This window comes from Neurospora crassa, linkage group VII (assembly GCF_000182925.2).
Source record: "Neurospora crassa OR74A linkage group VII, whole genome shotgun sequence".
In the NCBI taxonomy this organism is placed as follows: domain Eukaryota; kingdom Fungi; phylum Ascomycota; class Sordariomycetes; order Sordariales; family Sordariaceae; genus Neurospora; species Neurospora crassa.
Window position 1 is genome coordinate 2,948,138 of NC_026507.1, and position 25,657 is coordinate 2,973,794.

The window sequence follows — 25,657 nt, forward strand, 5'->3', positions numbered from 1 at the left end:
ATGTATATACAAATTCCAATCCGTTGTTGGTCAACCAGCTTGGGGCTCTCACTTGCACCACATCGATTTATCTAACCAACCTTAGTTCAACCCTCGATTGTCTGTTAGCGAGGTTCCTGCGACAGAGTTGGAAAGAGTGCGCAATGAAGTCCCGCGCTAACAACAAATCAGGGGTAATGTATACATACCTACCGTAGAAGGCATACAACCTGGTCCGAATCCCCGAGATAACAACCAATCATCACTTGCACTGCCAGCCAGTATAGTTGCAAGCCTCAGTCAGTAGCCCCTTTTGGCTTTGCGAGTTTATACTCACGATATTTTTACTCAAAAGCAAATTTTCCATATTTTGGTTACGTTGGTCTGATTATACTTCATTGCTTTTGATAGCTCATAGCTGATGGTCGCTTGGCTCTTCCGAAAGAGATGGTATCTACAACAGAACCCCCGATGTTCGAATACATGTACACACGCCATGCCATAGTTCGTCATCATGTACAGGCTGCCTGACAACAAAACCTCCCAGGGTAGGTAAAACATTTTCCGGTCAGCCTCACCAACGTCCCTGTGTCGGTTGGACTTGTGTCCGCATCCTCCGCTCCCCATAGGTACATCCCAGCCGAGTCGCAGTCCTCTCAGTTCGTTCCATCGCATCGCACTTTCGAAATTTCGGACGAACCCTTTGTGGCCAACAGAATGAAAGTACGAAGAATCTGAAGACCATGTCTACTCCAATAGTCTGAAGAGGGGTCTCACACGCCTCCCTGACTTCACAGTGATGACGGAAGAATTCCTTCCATGTAGCTGGAAGAATCTAGTTCTCTCCTCAAAAAGAGACTTGGGCTGTCCAGAATGGAAGCTGGAACGGGTGACTTGGTTCACAAATATGTGTGTTCCATTCACTATTGTCCTTTTCATGTACTTCCCCTTGATTCTCAAGCTGCTCACTCATCAACCAGCCCATAAGGAAGAAACTCAAGTCCAACCTAAGCCGGCATCCCAGCCGCCGCCCTACTCAACCTCCTCAACGTAAGTGGCATCACGCCGTTGATCAAGGTCTCAATGATCTCATCGATAATTTCGCCATCGCCCACGTTCTGCGCCCTCGTGCGACGCAGCCAGTACTCAAAAGGTCCCCGATTTTTAGCGAGTGCGTAACCCAGCTCCGAACAACGCTCGGCCGGACTATGCTCCGTGTGCATTTCCGTAAAATGCGTAATCATCTTGGAGATGTCCTTGAGCGGCCACTTGCAGGGGGCGGCGGGGGAGCGGCCGGTTCCGGCCAAAAGATACTTGGGTGCTGAGCACAGGCGACACTTCCAATAACCGAGTCGCTGGAGTGCTGTGTTTTGCTGGGTTTCTTCGTCGAATGGTGTTGGTGAGGCGCCGCTGCCACCGTTTTGCGGATGCTGGTAGGTAGGGTGCAGAGGGACGTTGTACTCCCAGGTTCCGGGCGTGCCATAAGGAGGAAGGGGTGGGGGTGAGCCAGACGAGTTGCCGTTAGGACTGCTGCCTCTCTCCCTCTCCCCCTCCTTGCTGGCGCCATTGGTCATCGCCTCGTCGCCGTCTGCGTCCAACAACTGCGGCTCATCGGGAGTCAGCTTCGCCTTCTTGGCCGATCCCGTGGTCTTACCGCCGTCGTCGTCATCATCTGACGGACCGCTCCGCTTCACGCCCGCCACTTGACCCGATCCGGCAAGCAGCGAGGCCGTGTACGCCCGTCCACCACTCGACGCGCTGTAGTTGGTAAAGGGAATTCCCTGCCGGCGCATCTGGACCTGGAGATTCTCGATCTTGTGCTGGCTGTGGCGGATCTGGTGGCCGAGATCGAGCTGGCGGAGCTGGAAAGTGCGGGTTTCCTGGGGGGTGAGGTCGGGCAAAGCCAGGGTGGCGGTGCAGAAGGCTAGGTCGTGCTGGTAGGCGTCGATGTCCTCGTGGAGCTGGCGAAGCTGAATCTCTTCGATGTTGTTAATGTTCTCGTACCCAGTGCCGATGACGCGTGAGGCTGCAGTGTATGCACCGCCTCGGGTCAAGGCTGTTGTGTCGTTGTGCTTGCTGTTCTTGCTGATGATCATGTCACTGTTACCGTTGCTGGTGACAACCAGCGCTGTCTCATCGTTCTTCTTTGGGGTGCCATTGCTGTTTGATTTGCTTTCCTTGGTGGTGGCGATGGGAGTGGCGCCGTTGGTCGTTGCGTCCACGGCATTAGGTGTGCTGGAGGCGTCGGGCTCTTCTGCATTGGCATTTGCAGCAGTCTCCGGCTGTGCCTGGCCCTTGCCTTTCTTCGAGGCACTGGCGGATGTCCGAGGCGTGATCATGCTGGCAGGCTTAGCCGTCTCAGGCTCGGCAGCGGCAGATGGACCACCGACAGACACGGTGATGGAACCGTTGGGAGAGTGCGCCGGCTCCTGAGCGGCAGCAGCAGCAGCAGCAGCAGCAGCCTATGGTCGATGAATTAGTATGAAGTGTTCAGCAAAATGAGATGCACATGTGAGGCTGCTCTTCATCATGAACCAAACGGGGGTTGGTGAGTGAATGAAGGACATGGGAAATTGGCTTGATACCAATGGCTAATTATATGTCTACTTCTTTTTTTTCATGTTCGATGTTGATGTCGTCCATGCGATCGATATCGGTGTGGGATGGATGCAGAAAGTCAAACTGCAAATGTCATGTTGACATTTTATTTTCCTTTCTCTCTCTCTCACTTTGCATCTGATGCATCAATCACTCAAACAATCAATGAAATCAATGGATCGCTGATTTGCCCACCTTTCCCTTTGACGCTGCAGTACCGCGCTCTGCTTCCCTCTGCGCGTTTGACGGGCGGCCTCTCTTGGGCGGCATTGTCGCGAATAACTGAAGTTGGGTGGTTGATGGTGGGAGCCAAAAGCGAGGGTGTTGCTGGTGGGTTGGTGGTGAGAAATGGTGGTGTTGTGTGGCCAAGGTTCCGGCTTGATTGCAATCACCAGTTGTTGTTTACAAAGAAGAAGGAGAAACAAGCAAAAGAGGCTGCATGCGGATGCAACTGTTATAGACGCCTGCTTGACGTGGAGATGTTGATGAGATGATTGCAAGTGAAAGGTAGTTGTCGTTGTTGTTGCAAACGTGGAGTGGCGGTGGTGATGTAAAGTGTTGAGAAAATGGGACGATGAGAGAGAAAGAAAGAAAGTGGGCAAACGGAGAAAGAAAGAGGAAGAGAAATAAAAAAAAATAACAAAAAGAAAAAAAAATAAAAATGGGAAGAATGCGACAGGATGAAATGGCCAATATGGAGCGGGACAGAAAAAAAGGCGGGGTGTGTACGGAAAAGTAAGGGACCTTGATCGATGTACACTAGTTTGTACCTCGACAGTTCAAGGTTCAGGTTCGTTCACTGGTGGTTCCAGGCTCACGGTTGTTGCTGGTGAATGGTGAATGGTGGGTGTGAGGAAGAGAAAGCAGACAAAACTGGAGAATTTCATGGAAAATTGGAACCCCCCCTTTTTCTTCCTTGTTCTCCCTTTCTCCCCTTTGTTCCTTTCTTTCTTTTTTTCTTCTTTTTTTCCGACCTTCTTTTTTTTTTTTTTTTTTTTCTACCCGGCATCTACCCGTTCTTGCTGGCTCCAAAAAAAAGGCTTGGCGTACCCCTGCCGATTACCCCCTCTCCCCTTTCTGCCGTCATTTCTCTCCACCTCATAATGCGTTTTTGACGCGGATTGGCCGGATGGACAACTTGAACACTAAAATGGGGACTAAAACCAGGGGTGCACGGGGCACATCTACATCGCCTGACTTGAGAAACGGACGAAGCTTGGCGTGGGTTGGTTGTCTCTTGTACACGGTTGGAATGACACACGTCTATGTATATTCTTTGCCTGTTCGGTATGTCAGGGATGGAGGCTGTCTTCCATGTTCCTATTCCTTTTATTCCTCAATGCTTTTTTCTCACCCGTGTTATATACCGTAGAGGTACTTTTACAACTTGGTGCTTTGACTTGTTTTTTCCCCTTTCAACAAAATGAGAAACAACCACAATGAACACCATCTATTCCACAATTTGTTTTTCCTACCTCTATTTCATAACTTACTTTGACTTTTTTCATACAATTTCCAATCCCCAAGAACGGAGAAGAGCGAGCGAACTTGGCTTTTTTGGCGGCATCTACCCTGGAGATGGAATCATCTTAAAATGAAATCGATGGCAAGTTGAGTTGAGGACACACAGATACCTCCGAGTTGGCTAGAAAGAGGTTACTGTAGGGGCTGCATAAAGTCTGAAGGAATGGTGCGTGCGCTGAGTTCAGCTTCCACAAATTCTCTCCTCCTTCGTGCTCTTGGCATTACACAGAAGAGTCATAAATCATCAAAGAAGAAAACTTCCCTCTTCTGTTCCCATGAGAAGCACACGTGCTTCAAGACACCCACAGCCTTCTCAGCTTACAGAGTGAGAGGAGGTAGACACGTACCATTACTATTCCTAGAAGGGATGGGAAATACTGGGTCATACAAACCAAACAATCGACGGAGATGGCAACGCGACGGGAGAAAAGGGGGGGCTTGATTCTGTAGAGGTAACGGTAGAGGAGAAAGGGAAACTATGGCAGCATCCCTACAATCAGGTCCGAATACTCAACGGAAGGGCAGGTTGAATGCTGAGAAGTCCAGTGAACAATCAAGGCACGAACTTCCAACCATAATCCAGTGATCCAAAACGATACATTGTTACAACTGAGAATATCCGTGGCGTGGTGGACAACTACCTACCTACCTACCTACCTACCTGGATGGACTCAATCGACGGGATATCGAAAGTTGCCTACCTACCTTTACATAAAAGTACATAAGAGTCTGGAATGGAAAAACTCAACCTCCGTATATCAGAGATCTTAAGTCACCTTATACTGAACTTGATGTTGAACTTGAGCTTCAATAAAGGTTTGAAATGTATCAACTATACCGACGAAAGCTTAGGTGCTCTGGTCATCACTGCAGCGTTCGAGAGTCAATCATGTTCAAATAGATAATCGAGAACAGCCGAGGTAGATATTGGACATGAAAAAGTCTGGGGAAAAAATGGTATATGAATCACCAACTTCTCCAAATCATGTCATGTGTCCATGCCACCGCTAGCTCGATGGACCTGACAAGCTCCTTCCGCTCCAACTTCTCAACCTCCATTACCGATTTCACTTTCCGATCAAAAGCCAAAACACCCATGAATGCAATGTAATGCAACAACAACTGAAACCAGAACGCCTCTTTTGAAGTTTTTGAGCCCCAAAGAAAACATACCATTCCCCTAACCCCTAACTTATAACGTCTTGAATGCAATAATGCTTAACCATGACCCTTCTTCTTTCATTCGTTTCTCTTTTTTACACCTGAGTCCATCACCGTTCAACAACATCAGCCACAATCCATTGAACTCCATTTACGATCCGTCCATGATCCATCTAACCCTGTGTACCATCCAAAGCAGGCAGCACAGCCGGAATATCCTCCATATCATCCATATCGCTGCTAATGACGCTATACGACCTTGTGTCCTTGTCCATCTTATCCACCTGAATCACAGAAACAGAAGGAGCCCGAGTCTTCACCAACGGCGCGGGGGTAGACGCCACACTAGCAGCCGTCGAAGCAGCCAACTTCTTCCGAACCTGCTTCGCCTTCGTAGCCACCTTCTTCTCCCTGTCCACCCCACCAACCACATCACCCGGTCTATCCAAGGAAACCAGGCTGTCATCGGCGAGATTACCGTCCATCTCTACCAGATCGAGGAGTAAGTGATCTGGCACGGCCGATGCAACCGCCAGCTCCGAAGAGTCTGCTGCGGCTGAGTCGTCCGATGCCTTCCTCCGTTTGCTAGCCTTGGCGACCGAGGCGGTAGTCTTGATGATGGTCTCGGTTGTGCGGACAGATGGCTGGCGAGTGAGGATGCGACGTTTCTTGTTATGTTGACTTTGACTGTTGGCCGGAGCATCGGAGTGGTCAGATTCGTCGTTGAAAGATGGCCGGTGGGCGGCGGGACGCTTGGGGCTTAGCTGGGGATGGTGATGACTTGCTGTGGAGAGAGAAGTAAATGGCGGCGGGAGAGAGGGGACGGCAGCGCCGAGGACAAGAGGCACGTCCAGGTCGAGCTCCTTTTCTTTGCGCTTCGATTTGGTGGACCTTGAGGCCTTGCCGTAAGTGCGGACTGCTGCCTTTTTGGAGGCTTTGAAGGGGGCGGCCTTGGATGCGGTAGCGATCACATCGTCATCTTCGTCATCGGAAGAATCTTGAGGTTTCTGGGCGGAAGTGGGGAGTTGTGGACTTGAGATGAAGGAGGGTTCGCCAAGGTCGACGCTGGCGGCGCGGCTACGCACGACGGGCGCTGATGGTGGTGGCTCCGACTCCTCGTCATCTTCTTCGGCATCAGTCTCGGGAGCGTCGTCGAGTTCGATATCTTGGTTGTTATTGCCGTTGACAGCAGTAATGTCTCCGTTGATGCTCTCTTCGACCTCTTCCTCATCCGAATCCTCATCGTGGACAATGGCCTCCGAGAGTTGTGACTTCTTGGACTTGGATGACGCCTTTTCTGACTCTTTTAACCGCTTTGCGCGCTCTCTCGCACGCTGAGAAGCTCGACCGCGCATCTCATTGTCTGACGATTCGGCAAACACATTGCTGAGATTGGTCTTGGTTCCCTTTGGGGGATCCCACAGGCCGACTCTTGGTGTGCGGTAGATCTTGGTCTGCTGCGTGGACGAGACCACCACGGAAGCAGGTCTGCTGACGGTAGATCTGGCATCAGCGTCATCTTCCGCATCGTCCCCACCGACTTCGTCATCGCCCTTCCAGTCGGCATCGCGCTCGTACATGTCGCAAAGGTATTTGGCACACTCTTGGGTAGACTTGGATTCCCATTGCGGTACGGCTTGCCTCAAACGACCCCAGGTGACTCTCAGAGCAGTTTTGGCGTACTGTTTGTCGAAAACATCTTCCTGGATTTGATTCCATTTGATTTTGGCTTCGCGATCAGCGCCAGAGTCTCGGATGGCACGCGCCAAAAGGGCCTTGTCTTGGGGCGTGATTTTGCGCAAGTCTTTGCGAGCCTTATCCAGGCGAGAAGATTCGCCATCGGGAAGCTTGACCATGATGCTGTCGGGCAAAGCCTCATTCTTGCGCAAGGTCTTCCACTTTTGCAAACACTGAAGGCGAGATCGGGTGTGGTTCATGGCCGTGCTGATCTGTTGCCAGTTGATGAGGCTTTCTGGCGACTCGTCGTCGGACTTTTTCTTGGACTTGGACATGCCGGATTTGATCTTGTCAATAGCCTCCGCAACGACCTTGAGGAAACGCTCCTCCTCCTGCTCGGACCAGTAATCTTTTTTGTTTTTGCCCCCGCAGGCGAGATAATTTCTGTAGCGATCACGAACATCGTCCGGGAAGCGATTAATGAGACCACCGATTAGTGTCCATTTTTGGCCGTGCAGCTTCAGCATACTCTCCAACTCCTCATCTTGCTCCTTGGTCCATGAACCACGGGCAGGGAAGTTGTGGAAATTCTGCCTGCAGTGGGTGACCACTTTTCTTCGTGGCCGGTTGGGGCAAGCATCGACAATTAGGGCCCATAGCTCCCTGTTCTTCGGGTCCTTTCGTGGGTCTTGACGAATCATCTCATTGACCTCATACTTGGTGAGTCCTTGAGCATCCCTGAACGAGTCGATTACCGCCTTGATGCGAGCATGTTCGGCCGGCGTCACCCGACCTTGTAGATTTGCCTTATTGGAGTTGTCGCCTGCCTCCTCCACTTCAGAATTGTCTTCTTCGGAATCTGCTTTCTTGGCAGGCTTTTTCTTTGTGCTGACCTTGGCCTTCTTAGGTGCTGGCTCAACGTTGGAAGTGCTTTGTTCGTCCTCGGCACGTGCTTTGCGCTTCTTCTCCCGCTTTTGGTCCTTTTGGGTGGCGGAAACTTCCTTGACGGAAGGCTCAGCAGACGTCTCGGCGTTATCGCGTGCTTCAACCTCCTCACGTTCAAAGTACGGAACCTTTACCTTTCGCTTTGAGCCCTTGGAACGCGGCGTCTTTGCTGTAGACGTTGGTGCAGGAGTAGCTTCCCCAGGTTGCTCGACTCGTTCAGGCTCGACATCAGGTTGAGCTTGTGCTTTCTTGGCACTAGACTTGCGAGCCTTGGGGGCTGGAGTCTGGGCCACCGAGACCTCAGGGACAGGATCTTGGTCATCTTCGACCTCGGCAACAGCATCGACTTTGGGACTTGGTTCTTCGCTGTTGGCAACTTCTTGGTCGATATCCATTTCGTGGTCAGAATGGTAGTCAGGTTTGGGATCGCCAGCAGAAGAAGCAGTGTCCATGTCAGCGTTGTCTCGCTCGACCTCGTCCGCATCGTGCCTGAGCCCCTCGTGGCCATGGCTATCCTCTGGCCCGTCCATGGCATCATGGGGCATGTTGTCTTCCCACATGCTGCTGTTCATAGCCGGGAGACCGTCAGTGCGAGGTCGCTGGGAGCTGTGAGGAAAGCCATTGAACTGGGCCTGAGAGCTCGGGGGCAGACCATCGGCGAAATCCTGGGTACTGGGAAGGCCATTGATGTGATCGTCCAAGTCCATTGGGTGAATCGAAGCAGGAATGCGGGTGCTATTGAAGCTTTCGTCGTGGAAGCTTAAGGACTGTTGAGTAGCAAATTGTGGTCCCAGAGGAGCGCTTGAAGCGACCTCGACGGGATGCTGCGAAGCAGAGCGAGCCCTCCGTCGCTCACGGGCCACGAGCGGGGATGTATGCTCATGGCCAGCAACCATGCTTGGCTCATGCTCGTCGGCACCAGGCTCCCTCTTGACGAACGAAGCATCAACCTCTCCATGGTCGTACTCGTCTTCCTCGTCGGCAACAGGCTCGGGTGACAGTCTTCGCCTTTTGACATGAGCATCGGAACTCGGAGCTTCGCCTCTGTGAATCTTTGCGGTTCGTCCGACAGTGTCCTCGCCATCGCTAATGGGATCGTCCGAAATGTCGACAGTGACCTTTTTCGACTTGCGACTCTTTTTCTTGAACTTGGCAGATGCTTGAGCAGCAGATTGTGGTTCGGGCTCGGCGACTTCAGGGCGTTCGAACTTGAGGTTGGGTGACTCGTGAAGTTCAGGGGAGTCAAGGGGCAACTCATGGTCGGGTTCGGGCTGTTGTTGTTGCTGCTGCTGCTGCTCCTCCTCCTCCCCTTCCTCCTCGACCTGAGGCTCAGGCTTGGACCTCTTCTTTTTCTTCTTCTTTTTCTTGCCAGCCTCTGGAACTTCAACTGCATGTTCCTCAGCCGCGGTCGGTTCTGGGTCTGCGAAGGTGGTGTCTTGGTCGTGGGAATCGCCGTTCACCTCGGGCTCAGCAGCAGGAGAGCGCGAGCGACGGTGCTTGCTCTTCTTCTTTTTCTTTTTCTTGCGCTCTCCGGATTCGGGCGCGACAGGAGATTGGGGCTGATCGTTGAACTGCTGGCCGTAGGGTACGTCGGGAATGGCATCATCGTAGCTCTCGTTGTTCTCGTATTTACCCCAGTGGTTGTCTTCCTGGACCAAGGGCGAGGCTGACCGGCTTCTGACGTCGCCCTCTTCGCCTTCCGGCACACTTTGTTGACTGCCCATCTTTGACTGTGTTGTTATTTCGGATCGACGTGCTGGTCAGAGAGACGACAAGGTGCTCAGAATGATGTTGACATGGTCTGGGCCGATTGGGGTTGGGCAAGAAGGCGGGCGTCGAGAGGGCGACCTCCAGGCAGGGAATGGTGTGGTGTGGTGTGGTGGTGGTTTGCTTGTGTTTTGGTGATGCAGCGAGAGAGGTCAAGGGTAGGCGACGGAGAATTGGTGATGTGCGTTTTTCGCTGCTGTAAACGCGCCGCGTTCTTTTTGGGAAAAGACCCACCACACCAGGCACCCAAAAGTCCCACTGTGAATTGGAGATTGCGGGGGAGGGAGGGAGGGAGTGTGCACGAGCCACCTAGGTACATCCATCCATCCATATGCATGATCCCCCCGGCAATGGCACCATTCACTGAAGTACATAGCATCCCCGAGTCTCGGCAGGCAGATCTTCAGACATAAGCGAATAGGAAAAAGCGTCCTAACCCCCGAGTCAGGCCTTGGCTGGACTCGACGACATCCCCTTGTGTTGGCTGGCCGTCTCCACTTGACATCTCCCTCCAACTTATAAACGACGACATGTCAATGTCAACCACATCATATTCCCGAGTTCACCAAGAGCAACAAATAAAATAAGAGTTTTTTCCTTGTGAATTCATTCATGTTTATCTTTCTTCGTCAATTGTCTCATGCGTCTCATCTTTGTCTTCCATCAGCAAAAGTAGGTAAATCTTGAAAAGGCGTGTATACTCGGACATGGGCTCTCGTGGTCACCCAGCAATGCATTGCCTGCATCTTGGGAGGTCTTATGTATGCCTCCAAACGGCTTTGGTCTGATCCTCTACTCCTCTCTCTTCTTGCTAAACAGGTTGGCCAGCGACTTCTTCTTGTTCAGCTTTTGTCTCTGTGATCCTGCCTGATTCGCTGCATCATTGTCATCTTCGGTAGGAATGGGAGGCGCCGGAATCAAGGGAAGCGGAGGCACAGGAGGGATATCCGGAAGGCGTGGAGGAGCATCTCTAGTGGTGACGGGGCTCAGGCTGGTACTTGTTGAGAAGGAAGAGGACGCTTCTCGGCGAAGATTACCCCGGGACTTCGTTTTCAACCTGCTGAAGGCGTTCCTCACCCTTCCCATAGTCGAAGGCTCATCATCGCTATCTGAGCTCCAATGTGACTTGGGCTCTTTTGCTGGCTCGTTGCTCAGCGTCCCCGAGTCTGCGCTGTCTCTCACCGTCACCAGAGCAGGACCTCTCGCGCGCATTTCGACAGCCAGTCGAGGTTGCGGTCGAGGTTGCGGCTGAGCTTGAGCTGGAGGAGGCTGGCTGGACCTCGCGCTCGACCCCGAACCACGCGAACTACGGCCACGGCCACGACCACGACCGCCAGAACCCGAAGCAAAGGAAGGACTGGAAACGTCCGGCGTCATCGGGGTTGGCGAACTCATCATTGCCGGCGAGGTTGTGGAGCCTACGAAAGTCGAGGAACCGCTGAGGTGGCGGGAGCCGCTGTCCCTGCCAGAGCTCGTTGGGGGCGAAGTCATGTCGGGAGTCGAACCCGAAATGGTGGATGGGCTGAACGTGCCCAACGTCTGGGTGCGCATGCGAAGTCCGGAGCGCAACACCGCTCGCTGGTCCTGGTACCCATCTCGAGTCCGCGAGACAATCTGTCGGAGCTCTGCATCCAGCTCATCCTCGTCGCCAATCGGAGCACCCATTGGCCTGGGCGCCGACACTGCTCGCGTGCCAAAACGAGAGTTACCGCCAAGGGCACCATCACTGCGAGGGAGAGCCTGAGTTACGGAGCGGCCAAAACCACGAGGAGGCGAACCAACCGGCATAGGTGGCGGAGGAGCAATGGCTTGGGTCACCGACCGCGGAAGCCCACGGCCGAGCCCGGCACCAGAGCTGCTCACGCCAGGAGAAGCGAGGCCAGGAGAGATTGCACCAGAACGGACCACACCCCCGGCTCCTGAAGGCACTGTCATCGCAACATGAGGACGAGGGAGAACACCAACGGTAACGGAAGCGGCGAGACCACCATCACCAGACAAAGAGGTTGCACCAGGCCTCTGCGCGCTTGAACCACGGTCAGGACGCAAACCTAAACCCATCGGCGGGTGGGGGAAGACATAAAGGGCAGGGCGTGCGGGCTGCGGCTGGGGGCGTGGGCTCGTGATGGCTGCTGAGCCTCGTCTTAATGCGGGCGCACGACGAAGGGGTAGCGGCTCAAGGTCCGCGAGCAATGGCGGCAGTGTGGTGGTCAACCCGTCTGCCGGGTCTTCCACGAGAGAACCCGGGATAGTCGGGCTCTCCTCCCGCGAGGGCACACCTTCGTCAAAGTCGGTGACAATGGCGCTGTTGTCGATGGCGAAGCCAGCTTCCTCGGCTAACTAGGTCAAGGAGAGGCTGCTGTCGTCCATCTGGGCTTCGTCGTGGTCCAAATTGGCGGGGAGAACCTCCCCCTGTCCCTCACCCGTGGCCGGGCGAGCTGTCCTTTCCGAATCGGCAGAGGATGGCGTCGGGGAAGAAGCCAGCCGAAGCCGGACCTCGTCACCCAACATGTGGGGAACCATCCCCCAGCGTCTTTGGTTGCCCTGGACGAACGTGGTGTCGGCCACAAGAGTTGTGTCATCACCACCCCGAAAGGCGGGTGACTCCTCTCTGGCCTGGGCGGCACCATACTCGTAATCACCGCGAGGCAAAAACGACGCATCGTCCGAGGCAATAAAGGACCGGTCAGCTGTTCCCGCTGAAGAAGAGGACGAGGCGACAGCCACGGAAGAAGCACGTGGCACCGGCGAGCTGTCCCTGATGGTGGACAAGCTCGGGGCATACAGCCGGGGGCGGCTACCACCTTGCGACTCCCTGCTGTCGGAGTCCTCATAGTCGCTCTCCTCCACATCTCCCTCGTACTCCACATCACCACCAACCTCTTCTGCTTGTACCTGGGTGCCCAATGGCACAACGCTTTGCCCCGGAATGGGCGGAAGCGGCCTGTTGGGCAGTGGGGGACCAGGACGGTCGGCAAATCTTCCGGTGTAGAGGGGTAAACCCGCCCTACGGCCAGCTGGGACTACCGATGGGGAGAGGTTGGCGGGAAGAGGAGGGACAGGCGGAATGTCCTCGACAACGGGCCCGCTCAAGCCAGTAACCGCCGGCAAGCTGAGCGGGACGAGATCCGGAGTCGTCCGAGAAGAGTTGAGGCCGTGGGAACAGCCTTCCTGGGCTCGCTCGGCCTTCATCCTGCGCTTTTCACTCAGGCTCATGGCCGTGAGGCGCGCCAGATCCAGGCGAGGGACAGGAGGGGGACGTGGTCTGGAAGCGGTGGCCTCGAGGGGCCGCTCGCCAGCCACGGTTGTCGTGCTGCTTCGGCTACGGGTGCCAACCGCAGCGTCAGCCCCAAAGATCTGTCTGCCCGCCGTAGTCGTACGAATACGGACCGGACCGGGCCTGCTATCCAGTTGGGATCCTGGAGGTGTAGCAACAGAGGAAACCGCTCGCCAGAGTTCGCCTGACACGACCTTGTCATCGGCCGCCGACTCCCTCGCAACGAGTCCACCGGTGGGGGCAGTCTTCGCCCTACTTGCGTAGGGCACCTCGACCGTCGCAGCAGGGGCTACCTTCACCCGCGGGCCGTCATCGGTCGCCTTGTCATCAGCAACCTTGGCCGACTTGGGTTCATCGGCAACTCGAGCATGGGTCCTCATCGTCCCCCTGACTCCCTCCTCGGCATTGACCCGGACTCCAAAGGAGCTCGAGTCGCCGACTCGGGCGAAGGACGAAACAGCCGCCTGGCGGCGGTGTCCCAAACCCCTAGCAGGCTGCTGGTGACCCGAAGGCCCCCGGCGCTGCTGGGGCAGCTGCTCCTGCTGCTGAATGGGAGCAAGGGCTGTGGCGGGGCCCTGCATGGAGGTCTGGAGAGAGGAAGAAGGGGACAGTCCAGAAACAACCTCCTCCAAGTGTTGTTCCTGGTCTTCTTCGTCATCCGCCTCGAAGAAGGTATCGAGAGCCGCATTGGTCGTCTCGTGCCTGGTTGACATGAAGAAGAAAAAATCGTTAGTTGTTTTATTCATATGCTGTGAAAATGCTTCATGCTTTCGCTTGAAAGGCCAGACGAACACAGTTGTCGTCCCAAGTCCCCGTGTACTACCCACGGGAAACACTGGACACGACAACATTCAAACGACTACCCTGCCCTTCCCAAGAGATATCATCCTGCTCCGAAAGAGACGCGGATTCATCATCTTCGTCAATGGCAGATAATACTAGGGCCCACGCCGGGTCTAGCCTTGCTAGACCGCAAAAACCTTCACCCCCCACAACTCATCAAGGGAGAGTCCTCGAAACAATTCACTAGAATTCACTGCACTTACCACTCGTCAGGGAGCGATGCACCCGAAGATGCACCTCTCCCGCTACCAGCACCCTCGACGATGTTGCCATCACCGAGGGGCTCTTCCAGGACTGACGCCAAGAAGCCACCCGAAGGCGACGACGAGGCGACCAGCTGCCCGGGTCGGGTCCTGGTGGTGGTGCCTGCGCGGGCGCGGGCGCGGAGGCGGACGGGTACCGGAATGCGGCTGCGGGGGCGGCCGCTGGTGCCGTCGTCGGGCGTCGAGCGCGAGCGCGAGGCGAGGGGAGAGGAGGAGGGGAAAGAAGAAGAGCGGGACGAAGACATCTTCTTGGTTGAGGTAGCTGCTTGCTGTCTGTTAGCAACGAAGTTGAAGACTGGAGCCAGTGATATGTGGTGGAAGCGGATGGAGTGCCCATGTACGATGGCACACGACCTGGAGAGAAGCGAGGGCCAAAGACAGAGGTGTTACTTACAGAAAGGCGAGGAGAGGTTGGTGGTGACTCTGAGGGCAAAGGGACTGTTAGTGGCTGGGTTAAAGGCAAAGAGAAAACAAAAGCGTCAAGGTGATAAGATGATGACGGTGATGGTGTTTGACAAGTGTGAAGCGAATGGGTCGAGTTCGGTACTGGTAAGCTGTGATCTTCCCACACCATTCCATTGCCCCAGTTCTGGCGACGTTATTGTGTGGCTGCAATCAACCTTGGGAGTCCAGTCTCAAGGTTGACCACGTTGGCGGGATTGCTTGATTGAATCCAAGGTTTGGAACCAACAAGAAAAAGGAAAGATAACCAAAACGTACGGTAAAGAAAAGCTTGAAATCTGCCACAAAAGTTAGCAACGCGAAGAAAATCTCGAGCTTGGGTACGTTGGTGATTAGCTCGATCGTTTGGAGTCGTGATTGGCACAAGCTCCTTGTAGCCGACCAAGGGTGAAGACAAAAAGGGTACTGTCAGAACTGCCAAGGAGCAGTATGACGAGATCAACTATGCGATGATGGCCCAGGTCTATGTGGGAGGACGCCCAGATCATGAAGAAGAGGTTCAGGAGAGAGGATGTGGGTTTTGTCAGAAGATATGGAGCTTACGGCGAAAAGTTGCTTGAAGGCTGGGCAGCGGCAACGAGAAAAGGGTCTTGAGCTTGGTACGACTGCGATGATGAAATGGTTAGCTCAAGTTCTTGCTTCAAGTGTGGTTCAGTTGGAGTCGTGTTCCAATCTCGAGTGAGGTCTGGAGTCAGGACTGTTGTTTCTGATGTGCGACCGCAAAGTTGTGAAGTGATCGCAATGATCTCAGAATAGGAGACGAGGACCTGCTTTCTCAGAGTGCGCGAAGGCTTCTTGTCACGATGCTTGGGAGGAGTGTCCAAGATTTGATGGGTGGTGATGTGATGTGGAGGGGTAAAAGTCAAAGGGAGTGAAGATCAAGTCAAGAGATTTGGTATACTCGCGCTTGAAGCTTCTGAAGTCCACGTCAAAGTCTCCCAGACTCTTGCGATCGAGTCACTCGACTCTCTCGCATCGCGGTCTCAGGTGAAGATGCGGGTGAAGGTGACGGGTGGGTTTACCTGACTGAGTTGCCTTGGCGACGAGGGGAGAAGATGTGTGTGAAGGAGGAAGAAAAGGCAAAGCAGGGAAGGGCGTGATGGATGATTATACCTTTGAAAACGATGGAAGTTTTCTTTGGTTGAGGGCAGGATTGATGATGGTGAACTGGGCACTGGGTACTTACTCGACGCGATGGTAGCTTTGGCTGATGGTGTTGTGGACAAGAAAAAGTTCGAGCGAGTGCGGGCGGAAGAGTTTAAGACCCAGGAGGGAGCAAGGCGGGAGGGCAACTGGACGGGGCACGGTCCTTTGAGAGGACCTGGACTGTGAGTTCGGACGACACCAGACTGGGCTTTTGTTGAGCAGATTTGCTTTGCCCACTTGGGACGAACGGCTGTGAGGCTGGAAAGCAAAAGTCAAGACGACTTGAGGCTGATCCTGCCGTACTCACCTTTTCCGTGGGCGGCTGGCTCAACACGGAGCTGGAGATTTCGGAGCAAAGGAGTGGAAGCTGAGATATGGCGAGGCTGGTCTTGCTACCAACGGCATCTTTCGTCTTGTTCACCCAGGTCACTCAACGGGTTCTGGTCTTGCTCAGTAGGGTGAAGGCCAGACGGTTTTCAGATGACAACTTCCTATCGTGCTTCCAAGTCATTCTGTGAGATACTACATACAAGTGTATCCACCGAGCTCACATCATCCATCCGAGATATCACACAGGTATGGTTTGCTCTTTTTCACAGAGCTCCCTTCCCAAGGTGTACTTCTATCCTATATCGTTTGTTGACTTCGACAGTGGAGCGGCGTACATCATTTGCAGGTGTTTATGCTGGAACCAACGTCGTCAGGCTCCCCTTTCCCTTCTTTGACTGCGTTTGTAGACGTACTTTTACGAGCTAGCGTGACGACTATCGAGAGTGGAAGGCACACGTTGTCTGTTTCAAGTCGGTCATAGCGTCTTTGAGGGAGTTGGCTAAGATAGGTAGAGGTAGACACATCCTTCCTGAGCGGATGACGATTTTACGCCAGAAGCACCAATCTCGTGAAATATGGAATCAGGTGCCTCAGATATCTCTAATGGGGAGTCGACTGTTCACACGAAATGGACGCTGAAACTCGAAAACTATGTGTCTTTCTGGAATTGGTCAACACAACATATGGCCGGCTTGAAAACCATTGCTTGTTACACTCAATTTCAGGCAAATTTACTTGGCGTTCTCCTTCTTTGTGCCTTTGTTGCTTCCAAGTTAAAGTCGTCGAGTCAGCAGTCGGTGCACATTGCATAAAATCAAAAGCTCCCCTTGAACAACGAGGCCCGGGACTCGTACTTGCTTGCCCCGCTCCCTGAGTCTCGGCCAGGGAACATACCGCGGTACTCTGTAAGATTCGTAAGTAGTAACATCTTTTGCGTGGTCAAGAAATATCGAAGTGAACGCCTGCTAATTTCAACGAAAATAAAGTCGGTGCTTCCATTGCAGTTCGCGAGTAGCGGGGCTAAGAGTACCGTAGTGGGAAACCCTTTTTCCAGACATGGGTTGTACACGTCTAGGGTTTGGAAGACAACGGTCGTTGCGACTTAGGCTTTCCCGCTTCGGTACCTCTACATACCTCTAGGTATATCAAGCAAGGCCCCCCCGCTACGATCTCTGAATAGGTTTTTTCTCCTCCTCTCTCCCTCTTTTCTTTCATCGACGTACATTTGCCAAACAAGGCCCCCCTCACCACCTGGTCCTTTCTCAAACAACGGGCAGCCAAGGTGAGCACCACTACCACAAGCTTACATCTCTTCCTCCTGCTCCTCCTCCTGCCTAACCTCATTCGGGAACGTTCAACTTCCAGGGACGAGACAGCAGCTCAATACTAGTCAAAATTTTCCATACTGGGAATTTCGCTGGAATTGAAAAGTCGCGACTCAGCCCGTCGGCTGCAGCAAACCCCCTGTTGCGCAGGGAACATCACAAGAGAAACACTTTGCGAGATCGATATCAGCTCCATCTCCCTCCGTGGCCCCCTCATCACGACGATCCTCAAGTTTTGCTCCCAGTCCGGTGGCCAGCCTTCCGGCGCTGAGTGCTACAAGTGCGGCGAGGTCGGCCACATAGCCCGCAGCTGCTCCATGGACGGCCAGGAGTAAGTATCCCCTCATCTTAAGACTGGCATTGAGCGGATGCTGACACACACTCCAACATAGATTTGAGGTCGCAGAGTCCGTGTTGACAAGGCCTCTGACCGACCGCGCCGGCCACGCCACCGTTGGTGAGTTTAACCATCTTCCAACGAAGTTATCACCCAGTTAATTTTCGGCTATCTCTACGTCCATACCAGGCATCCTCCCACTAACCACACCTTTTGTTCTTTGTCCCGAAAAGCAGACAATCTACAGCGAACTGAGCGACCTTGGCCAACACGGGTTCATCAGCAACTCGAGCATGGGTTCTCATCGTCCCTCTGTCTCCAGATCCCTCCTCGACACTGACCCGAGCCCCAAAGTGGTCAACAGAATTTCTGTACATAACCTGGGGATAATATTGACCTACTACACGTCTCCATCCGCGTGTCCTTTCCCAAAGAGCCACAAGAAAAAGCCGAAACCGAGCGACTTGCCATTGTCCAGGGTGCTGGCCAACACTCTAAAACCGAAAAGCAAGTCAGCACCCAGGACAATCACCCGCCTCCACCAAGGAAATCGAAAAGCAGGAGGCGATAGTTTCGTAGCGAATTTTCAGAAATGGAGGCCACGGAGAACATCTTCAGTCTCGAGGTGGGGTGTACATACCGTACCTACCGACCTGTATATAGACGTGGAAGTTAGCTGGTACTACACCTTAGGTAGAGGAAGAGAACCTCTCCTTCACACAGCCCTCATCATAATTCTGGAGGTGATCTTTCACTATCAATGTCACAGCTCCTTGTTCGGTACCTATACCTAGGCAATGGAACCTTGAGGCTTTGGACCATAGAGGTAGGTACTAGATACCATTCACCATCGTCCGCTAACCTCCCCATCGTCGAGGACCTTGACTACTTACCTAAATCTACCTACCTATTCGCCCGCAGGTAACCTTCAAACCTTGAATACCATCCAGGTTTACTTCCAATCCCTTCACTGTCAATTAATCAGGTTCTTAGTCTTTTCCACCAGACTTCCAGAACTATAAAAATCCCACTAGTGATACCTCTACTCGGAGCTCGCTGAACTTGTTCCAGTCTTGTCCGAAACACCAAAGCACACATCTTCGACTTCCCACCTCCAAAAAGTCGACAACACGACCATTGTCCACTCCCCTGTATCAGATCATACTTCTCAAATTTCCCACTGTACGTCACTACTTCTTTTGACAACAACCGCCGCTTACTAACATGGAACTTCCACTACCTCCAGTATCGGCTGTTATATTACTCTCTTCTAGAGTTATTCCTTGAGACCAAGTCAAAATGGCAGAAACCAATGATGAAGAGTCCAATCAGGCAAAGTCCACGGCGGCAGCCAAAGAAGTCACCAAACCCCCCGCCAACAACAACCTCACCCCGGCCGCCAGAATGCTTCAACATATTCTATCAAGCCGCTCCCTCTTGATCATGAGGAAGACAATGATCCTCGAAGCCCTGAACCAGGCCGAGAACGAGGCCGAGGCTAAAGTGGAGGCTGCACTTGCCATGAAGAGCAACGACTTGAAGCAGGGCAAGGACGAGGACAGCGGCAAAGATAAAGATAAAGACAACGAAAACCCCCCCAGTCCCCTTACCCCGGACCGTCCAGTGAAGTCCCTGTCTACAGTCCAAGTGGAACAGGAAGTCAACATAAACCAAGCACAAGCGGCTATCCGTAGCCTGAAGAGACATGGAGCCAGCGTCCATGAAGCAGCAGCACGAGAATCTCCAGCAGACGTCCAGCAGAACCTTACAGCCGCCAACAACATTCCTCCCATGGCCGCCAAGGCTCCCATGGCTCCCAAGGCTACTACCTCAGTTACAACACGTAGCGGTCGCGTGGTGAAGCCCACCCGGAAAACCAGAGGGATGAACGAGGCGATGGATAAGAAGAAACCCAGCACCGAAGCGGCTACACGTACACATACTAGGATCAGAACCAGGATTAGGAGTGGAAAAGGAGGCAAGGGAGGAGCTACAAGGTCCAATTCAGCGCCACCGCCGGCCGCTACTGTGAACACAACGGTCACACGCAGTGGTCGTGTGGTGAAGCCTACTTTGAAGGCTAGAGGTAGGGAGATGGGGGCTTAGCGGACCGTATGAAATATCTGTACGGTACATACCTCCAGGTAGCACGAGATGTTTTGCTTTTTCCCAATGCTTGGAAGGAGACGTGGTTGATTGCAAGTCATTATTGTGTAGAGTGAACAAATAACTACCATCAACTCTTCTGGGTTAGAGAAGAACGAACTACCGCAACATGTTGTGTAAGTGAGTACTGAGCCAATGATTCACCAACTGTGACGTGGAATCTCCAAGTTCCTAGAGAGTTACTACGTACGTACAATGACATATCAAGTAAGAGAATATGGAAGAAAAGAGCTGAATCGAAACTAGGGGTACCATATAAAAAGCTACATAACATGAAATATAAAAACAAAAAAAACCATGGACAGTGATAGTCTAGGTGGGTATCGAGTACCACCACTACCACCACTCTCTGTGAACGCCGAACCAACTCGCGATAAGAAAAGAAAAATCATGCTGAAGATAAACAGAAAGAAATAGAACGTATGGGGTGATGAATGAGTGTTGGTCTGAGCCATCACGGGCCCTAGTACCTTGTGTAAAGTGCGTGGAAAAGGTTGAAGCTCATGGCAAGTGCCTCTTTCCCTCATGATTCCAGTCTTCAAAGGAGCCAAGAAAACAGAACGCTTTTTCTTTTATCTTTCCATGCCCGCCTGGACTCCATATTTTCATGCCTCGAGGTACCAGCATGGTCCCATCTTTTTCTTCTCACTTTCGTCTTCTTACTTTTTTCCTTTCCGTTTTGTCCAATGACCGCCTGGATTCTGACTGGACGGGCATAAGGACTTTCCCCGAGGCAAGTCAAAGATCTTAATCATCCTTCTCCTCGCCCTCCTCTTCCGCCTCCGGCATAACCAACTTGACATCTACGCCCTTGCCCTTCTCCGACCTCCTAATCTCATAATGACCTCCAAGCACCAGATCCTTCGCCACCAATTCCCTTGTACGTCCCAAGCTCTCGATAGCCGCAATTCTGTCAATGGTCGCCTGCAGGTGTTCGCGGAAGCCGGGCTGGGCAACGATCTCCCGGAAAGCGAGGTGCATGGGCACGGAGCTGGCGCGCACCTGGGCGTTCTTGGTGATCGAGAAAAGATTGAGGCGGTCGAGGGCGCGCACAAAGTCGGAACGCGTCATGATCTGCTGGGCCTCGTGCAGAGCGTACGAGGGCAGGATGTGGCCGACTACAGGGTCGTAGGTGGAAGAGCCGGCGGCTTCCATCATGGCTTCTTTATCGACGAGGGCGGTGGCTAGGACTACTGCTGCTGCCTGTTGATGGGGAGGGGGGTGTTAGCAGATTGGAGGGAAGATGAGGAAGCAGAAGGGGTTTAAGGGAGATAGGGAGTGGGAAGAGAAAGAAAAGGGAACAAAGAAACAGAAACTCACAGCCCACTTCTGCTGATCCATCACATCATCATCCATTTCCTCTCCCAGAATCCAGCACTGGTTCAAGAACCACGTCTTCTCCACTTGCTTGATCTCATCACACGTCGCCAGCATGTCATTGCTCTTGGCGACCCTATTCAAGAAATTCAGGCGACCACCCACGCGATCGTAGATTTGCTCCAAGGTCTGGTCGCTTAGATCCTCTCCGAAATAGCGGTGGCGATAATTTCTGAGGGCCGCCGTCGCCAGGTTCTTGGGCAAGTCCGTGATCGAGAGCACCTCCATGCGCGTGGCCAACTGCTTCAGTCTCTCATACACCCAGTAATCGTCGCTGTTAAACACCATGGTAACCAAGTTGCTGGCGGCCCACTGCTCCGCCTTCTGCTGGAGCAGCTCAATCAGATCTTTGCCGTCCTCATCGTCGCGGATCAGATGCATCTGATTGATGATAACCACCAGCGGCCTTCCAATCTTTGCACGCCGCTTGAGCGCCACCTTTTCCAGCTTGTTCAGCGCACGCTCAATATCCAACAGCGCCGTGGTGTCGCGCGGGCCGCGCTCGCTAAAGTAACTGCCGATGTAATCCTCGTGGAACTCGTAGTCGAGCGCCTTGCCCAGGCGGATGCGGAAGATCTCCAGGTCGGCATGCGCCTCAAACATGGCCACGCCGTCACCGTCGATCTTGCGCATGGCTTCCAACAGCATGCTGCTCTTGCCCGTGCCCTTGTCGCCGATGAACAGGTGGTAGTGCCCGATCTCTTTGCCAGCCACGATATCATCGACGATGTCCTGCTCGGGTCGTGCGATCCAATGCGTGGCGGCAGCAGTCTTGGAGAGCGGTATGTTCTTGCCGATGGCGGCGAGGTCGAGGACGGGATCACCGGGCTCAAAAGCGTTGGCCATTTTCTGTAAGACGATGTGCTTATAGGTCTTGTGGTAGACGTAGGCAGCAATACTGAAACCGGCGCCGAGCACAAGTATGGAGGCGAACGAGGTGGCGGCTGCTTCGAGCATCTTGTAGAGGATCGAGGGGTTCTCATTTGGTGGGCAGTGGTGGTGATCGTCGGAGCCATGGCGGGGGGTAGTGCGAGCTAGAGGGGGTTAGTTTGTTGTCAAGTAGTATCTAAGTTATGTAGGAAAAAGAACTTGGGGAGACGTCATTCTGAACGGCACGAGGAGAGTAATATGGGGAGCAAGGCTTGGAAGACAAGGTCAGAATCGTCCCGATCAGGAGGTGGATTTAGGAGAAGATTCCGGGGATGAAAGAATGACCATAGTAAGACAACTTCCAGAGATTTGTAGGAGTTGTAACATTGATGGTTCGGGTAGAAGAGCCTTTGCGGTCTTGATCATGACCGTTCGACGTGTGGTTCGCAACCTTGTTGCTGGTAGAAATAGGCACCATCCAAGGATAAAGAACCATCTCTGGCTGACAACATGACGGCAAGGCGGGCCCAAGTCGCTGTACGATCAAAAACTGCGAGGCATCGTCCGAAAGCCCGTTGATAACGCCAAAGTGCCTTGCAGACTGCATGTACCGGCAAGTCTTGGACCCTGCATCAACCAAGTCGAGTCTTTCTTGTACGTGGCTGAATTCGAAGACAGAGGCATACCCCTGCATGATACCCTTCCTCGACATGACACTTGTCCTGGGCAACCCTCGACCATTGTTCAGATCCTCAACCCCATTGCCATATTCAATGGAGAACAAAGCTCTCGATGGCAAATGTTCACACTCCAAATCTACCCCCTTGTCAAGCCAAGTCATGACAATTCCGGGTTCGAGGCTGATGTATATAACGTGGTAGTGGACCACAGCGCACAACAGCCAGCACAAGCCACGCTCGAATCTTTTTCCTCCAACAACATTTTTTTTCTTTTTCTTTTTCTTTCGTGTAGCAAAATCAACCAACAACATGTGTTAAAAGGGGGGGGGAACCGAAGTGGGGATGCCACCTCAATGCTTGAACAATGCTTGACCGTCCATGAAATGCAACAGAGACCGGGGGGTGGTGGATAACACATAGGGATAAGGAGAAAGTTGAACCCACCGAAAGATCTGCGCTGCTGGTGCTGCTGACGTTGGAATAAGCTTCTCGCCGGAGGGACTGTGCGTGAAGATCCCAGCCGCAATCTCGGGGGCCATGCAGCAACTGCGGGTGTGGATGTTGTGGTGGTGGATCGTGATGATGCCAATGCTGATGACGACGTAGGAGTCCAGCGCGCCAGCGCGAGGGTGGACTTGTTGACATGGTTGAAGTTGAGGCCGCCGGTGTTGGTGGACTTGGCGGTTCGGATACGCCAGGCAGCGGGTATCCTGGATGCCATGATGATGGTGATGACGTCTAGAAGTCTAAAAGTCTAGAAATCTGTTGGGGAATTGAATATTGAGATGAGAGACAAACAAAAAAGAAAAGGGGGTAGTTAGCAAAAGCGAATGACGGGAGAAGGGAAGGATAGTTAGCGAGAGAGAGAGAGAGAGAGAGGAGAAGATATGGTGCAAAGATTGGATAAGTTGGATGTTGAATAAAGGCCAGAAAAGGAAATGTGCCGCTCTCGGGGGCTGCGTGTCTTCCCTTCGGACGTCGATGAAGTGTCTTGCAGTGAGGTCCAAGCCAATGCGGCGGATGAGAGAGACAACTAAAGGGGAGACGGAGCATGCAAAACAGGAGAGACGGGAAGCAACAAAATCGCGGTTGACGTTGTTGGTTTCTGGGCCTGGCCCGCCTTGGCATACGCTATCTCCCCCCGATCGCTTGGGTAGGGGGCCCGGGTCTGCTGTCTGTAGGTGTCTGTGTGTCACCCTGTCGTGCAGCTGAAGCAGTGACGATGTCCACTGAAACAATTGCTTGGCTTTTGTTTAGTAGTTCGCTTCCTGGAACCTGGAATCTGGGTCGAATCCCGCCATGGAACTGGGAATCTCTTTGCGGTAAAAGGTACCCGAGCTTAGGTTGGCAGTTGTCGGCCAGCTGCCAGCATTGTGCGCCAAGCTTAGCTCTATGGGAGGACCAACATCCAGCAAGCACTCCAGTCCTGTCGTCGACATTGAGCAGCCGAATCACTCGGTCGTGGAAAGCCAAGGTGAAAAAAGAAGACGGATATATCATACAAGGGCAAATTTCCAATGGGGGTCGAATATGCATGTCAAGTGGAAATACGCAATGGAGGACTGTCCACTCGGTGAATTGAAAGTGTCCCCGCCGGACATCACCGGGCTCAAAGTGGCTGCAAGGTAATCACCTGGTGAATCTGGAGGGAAGGTGCAATGCATTAGGTATGATCTGAGTGCCGACCGGTTCAGACATGGAAAGTGGTTCCTTCAGGTTCGACAACTGAACCAAGACCTTCCATTCAACCACGGCAGGTACCTGCCCGTACCTTGCCTGGGTGGAATGGAAGTCCTAACCTACCAAGTGGAACTGAAGCCTTCTGCCCCTCAATATCATCAATTCTGTTGCGCCAGGATCCATATCTCTATACACAACGGTTCCGGCGTGCAGGGAGCTACATGATCCAGGCTACTCTCTTTGTCAACGAGAAAGCTGGATGGCCTCTGCATGATGATCCAATACTCACGTTGAGGGACAAACTATTGTTATCTCCTCGAATTCAAGACCTGTCCAACTACTGGCTAACAAAGCTGAGAGCTTATACGTGAGAATCAACACTTTCCCCGCTACCGTTTGGTCTTGATTGATGAAGCTACAAGGGAAAGAGATGTCGGAGGTAATCAATCTTCCCAACGAGCAGTCCAGCTCCATCTGTTATCAACCATGGCTGGGAACACCAGACCAAGATGTATAACAACAACTAGGAAACTGGAGGCGTGGCAGTTCCAGACAGGCAAAGCTAGTAACTTGTCTGTTATCCCTTCGTACTTTATATGACCATCAACTTTTGTGGAATTACATGGAAGTGTACTCGTGATAGCAACCCAGCTACGACATCAAAAGCTCAACAGTTTCTCTACACGTCTCTCTATTGTCTAGCCGTGAAGATATTTAAGCTGCGTATATATACCCTTCGCGTTCAAGACCGTACGTATGTTGAAAACAAGAAAACTAGAGATATGTATACAAAGTGACCTGATTCAAGTTGGGTTTTTATTTCTTTGCTTTGAGGTAGTCTTCCAGCGGTGGCTCTGCTGGTAGTGGCTAATACCCCAACGGGGTAACCAGATATAGATGAGTTTCTAAGAGGGGCTGAAACCACGTCCACGATACATCAACGCGTATTCTCCCCTTACCAATGGTCAGTTTAGTTGGAAAGGAAGTACCTTTCTACTTGTACTGTCTTTCTCACCCCCCTCCCTCCCCTTCCATGGCTTTCTTTCCGGCCCGTTGGAATTCCGAGCCCTTGCCGCGCACTCACTGTCCGCGCTTCCGTCGCCGGCAGGCGCTGTGCCTTCCAGCTTGATAAACTGTCTTCTACATATTCGTACTAGCCCTAGGCTGCCTCCGTTTGTGCTTCCCCTTCAGCCTTGTCTCAGGCACGCACAAAGTCAAGCCCACGATTATTTTTTTCCCCAGAGTGGCCC

The 25,657-nt window shown here is 52.9% G+C and overlaps 6 protein-coding genes across 10 annotated transcripts; 2 read left to right on the top strand and 4 right to left on the bottom strand.

Annotated features, from left to right (window-relative positions):
- Positions 1-343: 343 nt before the first annotated feature.
- On the bottom strand, positions 344-3,252 carry NCU02316. Of its 3 annotated transcripts, XM_011396833.1 has the most exons (3): positions 2,773-3,252; positions 2,565-2,707; positions 344-2,441 (listed from the first exon to the last, which is right to left on the bottom strand). In XM_011396833.1, the coding sequence occupies exon 3, from the start codon at positions 2,316-2,318 to the stop codon at positions 987-989; it is 1,332 nt and encodes a 443-aa protein (XP_011395135.1). In that variant the 5' UTR covers positions 2,319-2,441; positions 2,565-2,707; positions 2,773-3,252; the 3' UTR covers positions 344-986. The 3 variants fall into 3 exon arrangements, with proteins under 3 accessions (XP_011395135.1, XP_011395136.1, XP_011395137.1); XM_011396834.1 differs by lacking the exon at positions 2,565-2,707; XM_011396835.1 differs by having other exon boundaries at positions 2,565-3,252.
- A 1,669-nt stretch (positions 3,253-4,921) lies between these two features.
- On the bottom strand, positions 4,922-9,799 carry NCU02315. Of its 2 annotated transcripts, XM_011396832.1 has the most exons (2): positions 6,048-9,799; positions 4,922-5,949 (listed from the first exon to the last, which is right to left on the bottom strand). In XM_011396832.1, the coding sequence occupies exons 1-2, from the start codon at positions 9,606-9,608 to the stop codon at positions 5,935-5,937; spliced, it is 3,576 nt and encodes a 1,191-aa protein (XP_011395134.1). In that variant the 5' UTR covers positions 9,609-9,799; the 3' UTR covers positions 4,922-5,934. The 2 variants fall into 2 exon arrangements, with proteins under 2 accessions (XP_011395134.1, XP_011395133.1); XM_011396831.1 differs by having other exon boundaries at positions 4,977-9,799.
- A 443-nt stretch (positions 9,800-10,242) lies between these two features.
- On the bottom strand, positions 10,243-14,279 carry NCU02314 (hypothetical protein; the record flags this gene model as incomplete). Its single annotated transcript, XM_954384.2, has 3 exons — positions 10,243-11,991; positions 12,058-13,630; positions 13,975-14,279. 3 exons carry the CDS (start codon positions 14,277-14,279, stop codon positions 10,444-10,446), a joined length of 3,426 nt encoding a protein of 1,141 aa, XP_959477.1. The 3' UTR covers positions 10,243-10,443.
- A 1,411-nt stretch (positions 14,280-15,690) lies between these two features.
- Positions 15,691-18,213, top strand: NCU17247 (hypothetical protein; the record flags this gene model as incomplete). The annotated part of the gene is made up of 5 exons (XM_011397073.1): positions 15,691-15,824; positions 16,812-16,877; positions 17,488-17,628; positions 17,690-17,754; positions 18,143-18,213. 5 exons carry the CDS (start codon positions 15,691-15,693, stop codon positions 18,211-18,213), a joined length of 477 nt encoding a protein of 158 aa, XP_011395375.1.
- Positions 18,214-18,933: 720 nt separating this feature from the next.
- Positions 18,934-19,740, top strand: NCU02311 (hypothetical protein; the record flags this gene model as incomplete). The annotated part of the gene is made up of 1 exon (XM_954381.1): positions 18,934-19,740. One exon carries the CDS (start codon positions 18,934-18,936, stop codon positions 19,738-19,740), a length of 807 nt encoding a protein of 268 aa, XP_959474.1.
- Positions 19,741-19,895: 155 nt separating this feature from the next.
- Positions 19,896-23,813, bottom strand: NCU02310. 2 transcript variants are annotated; one of them, XM_011396829.1, is made up of 3 exons: positions 23,172-23,813; positions 21,121-22,211; positions 19,896-21,003 (listed from the first exon to the last, which is right to left on the bottom strand). In XM_011396829.1, the coding sequence occupies exons 1-3, from the start codon at positions 23,446-23,448 to the stop codon at positions 20,548-20,550; spliced, it is 1,824 nt and encodes a 607-aa protein (XP_011395131.1). In that variant the 5' UTR covers positions 23,449-23,813; the 3' UTR covers positions 19,896-20,547. The 2 variants fall into 2 exon arrangements, with proteins under 2 accessions (XP_011395131.1, XP_011395132.1); XM_011396830.1 differs by having other exon boundaries at positions 21,121-22,318.
- Positions 23,814-25,657: the final 1,844 nt, after the last annotated feature.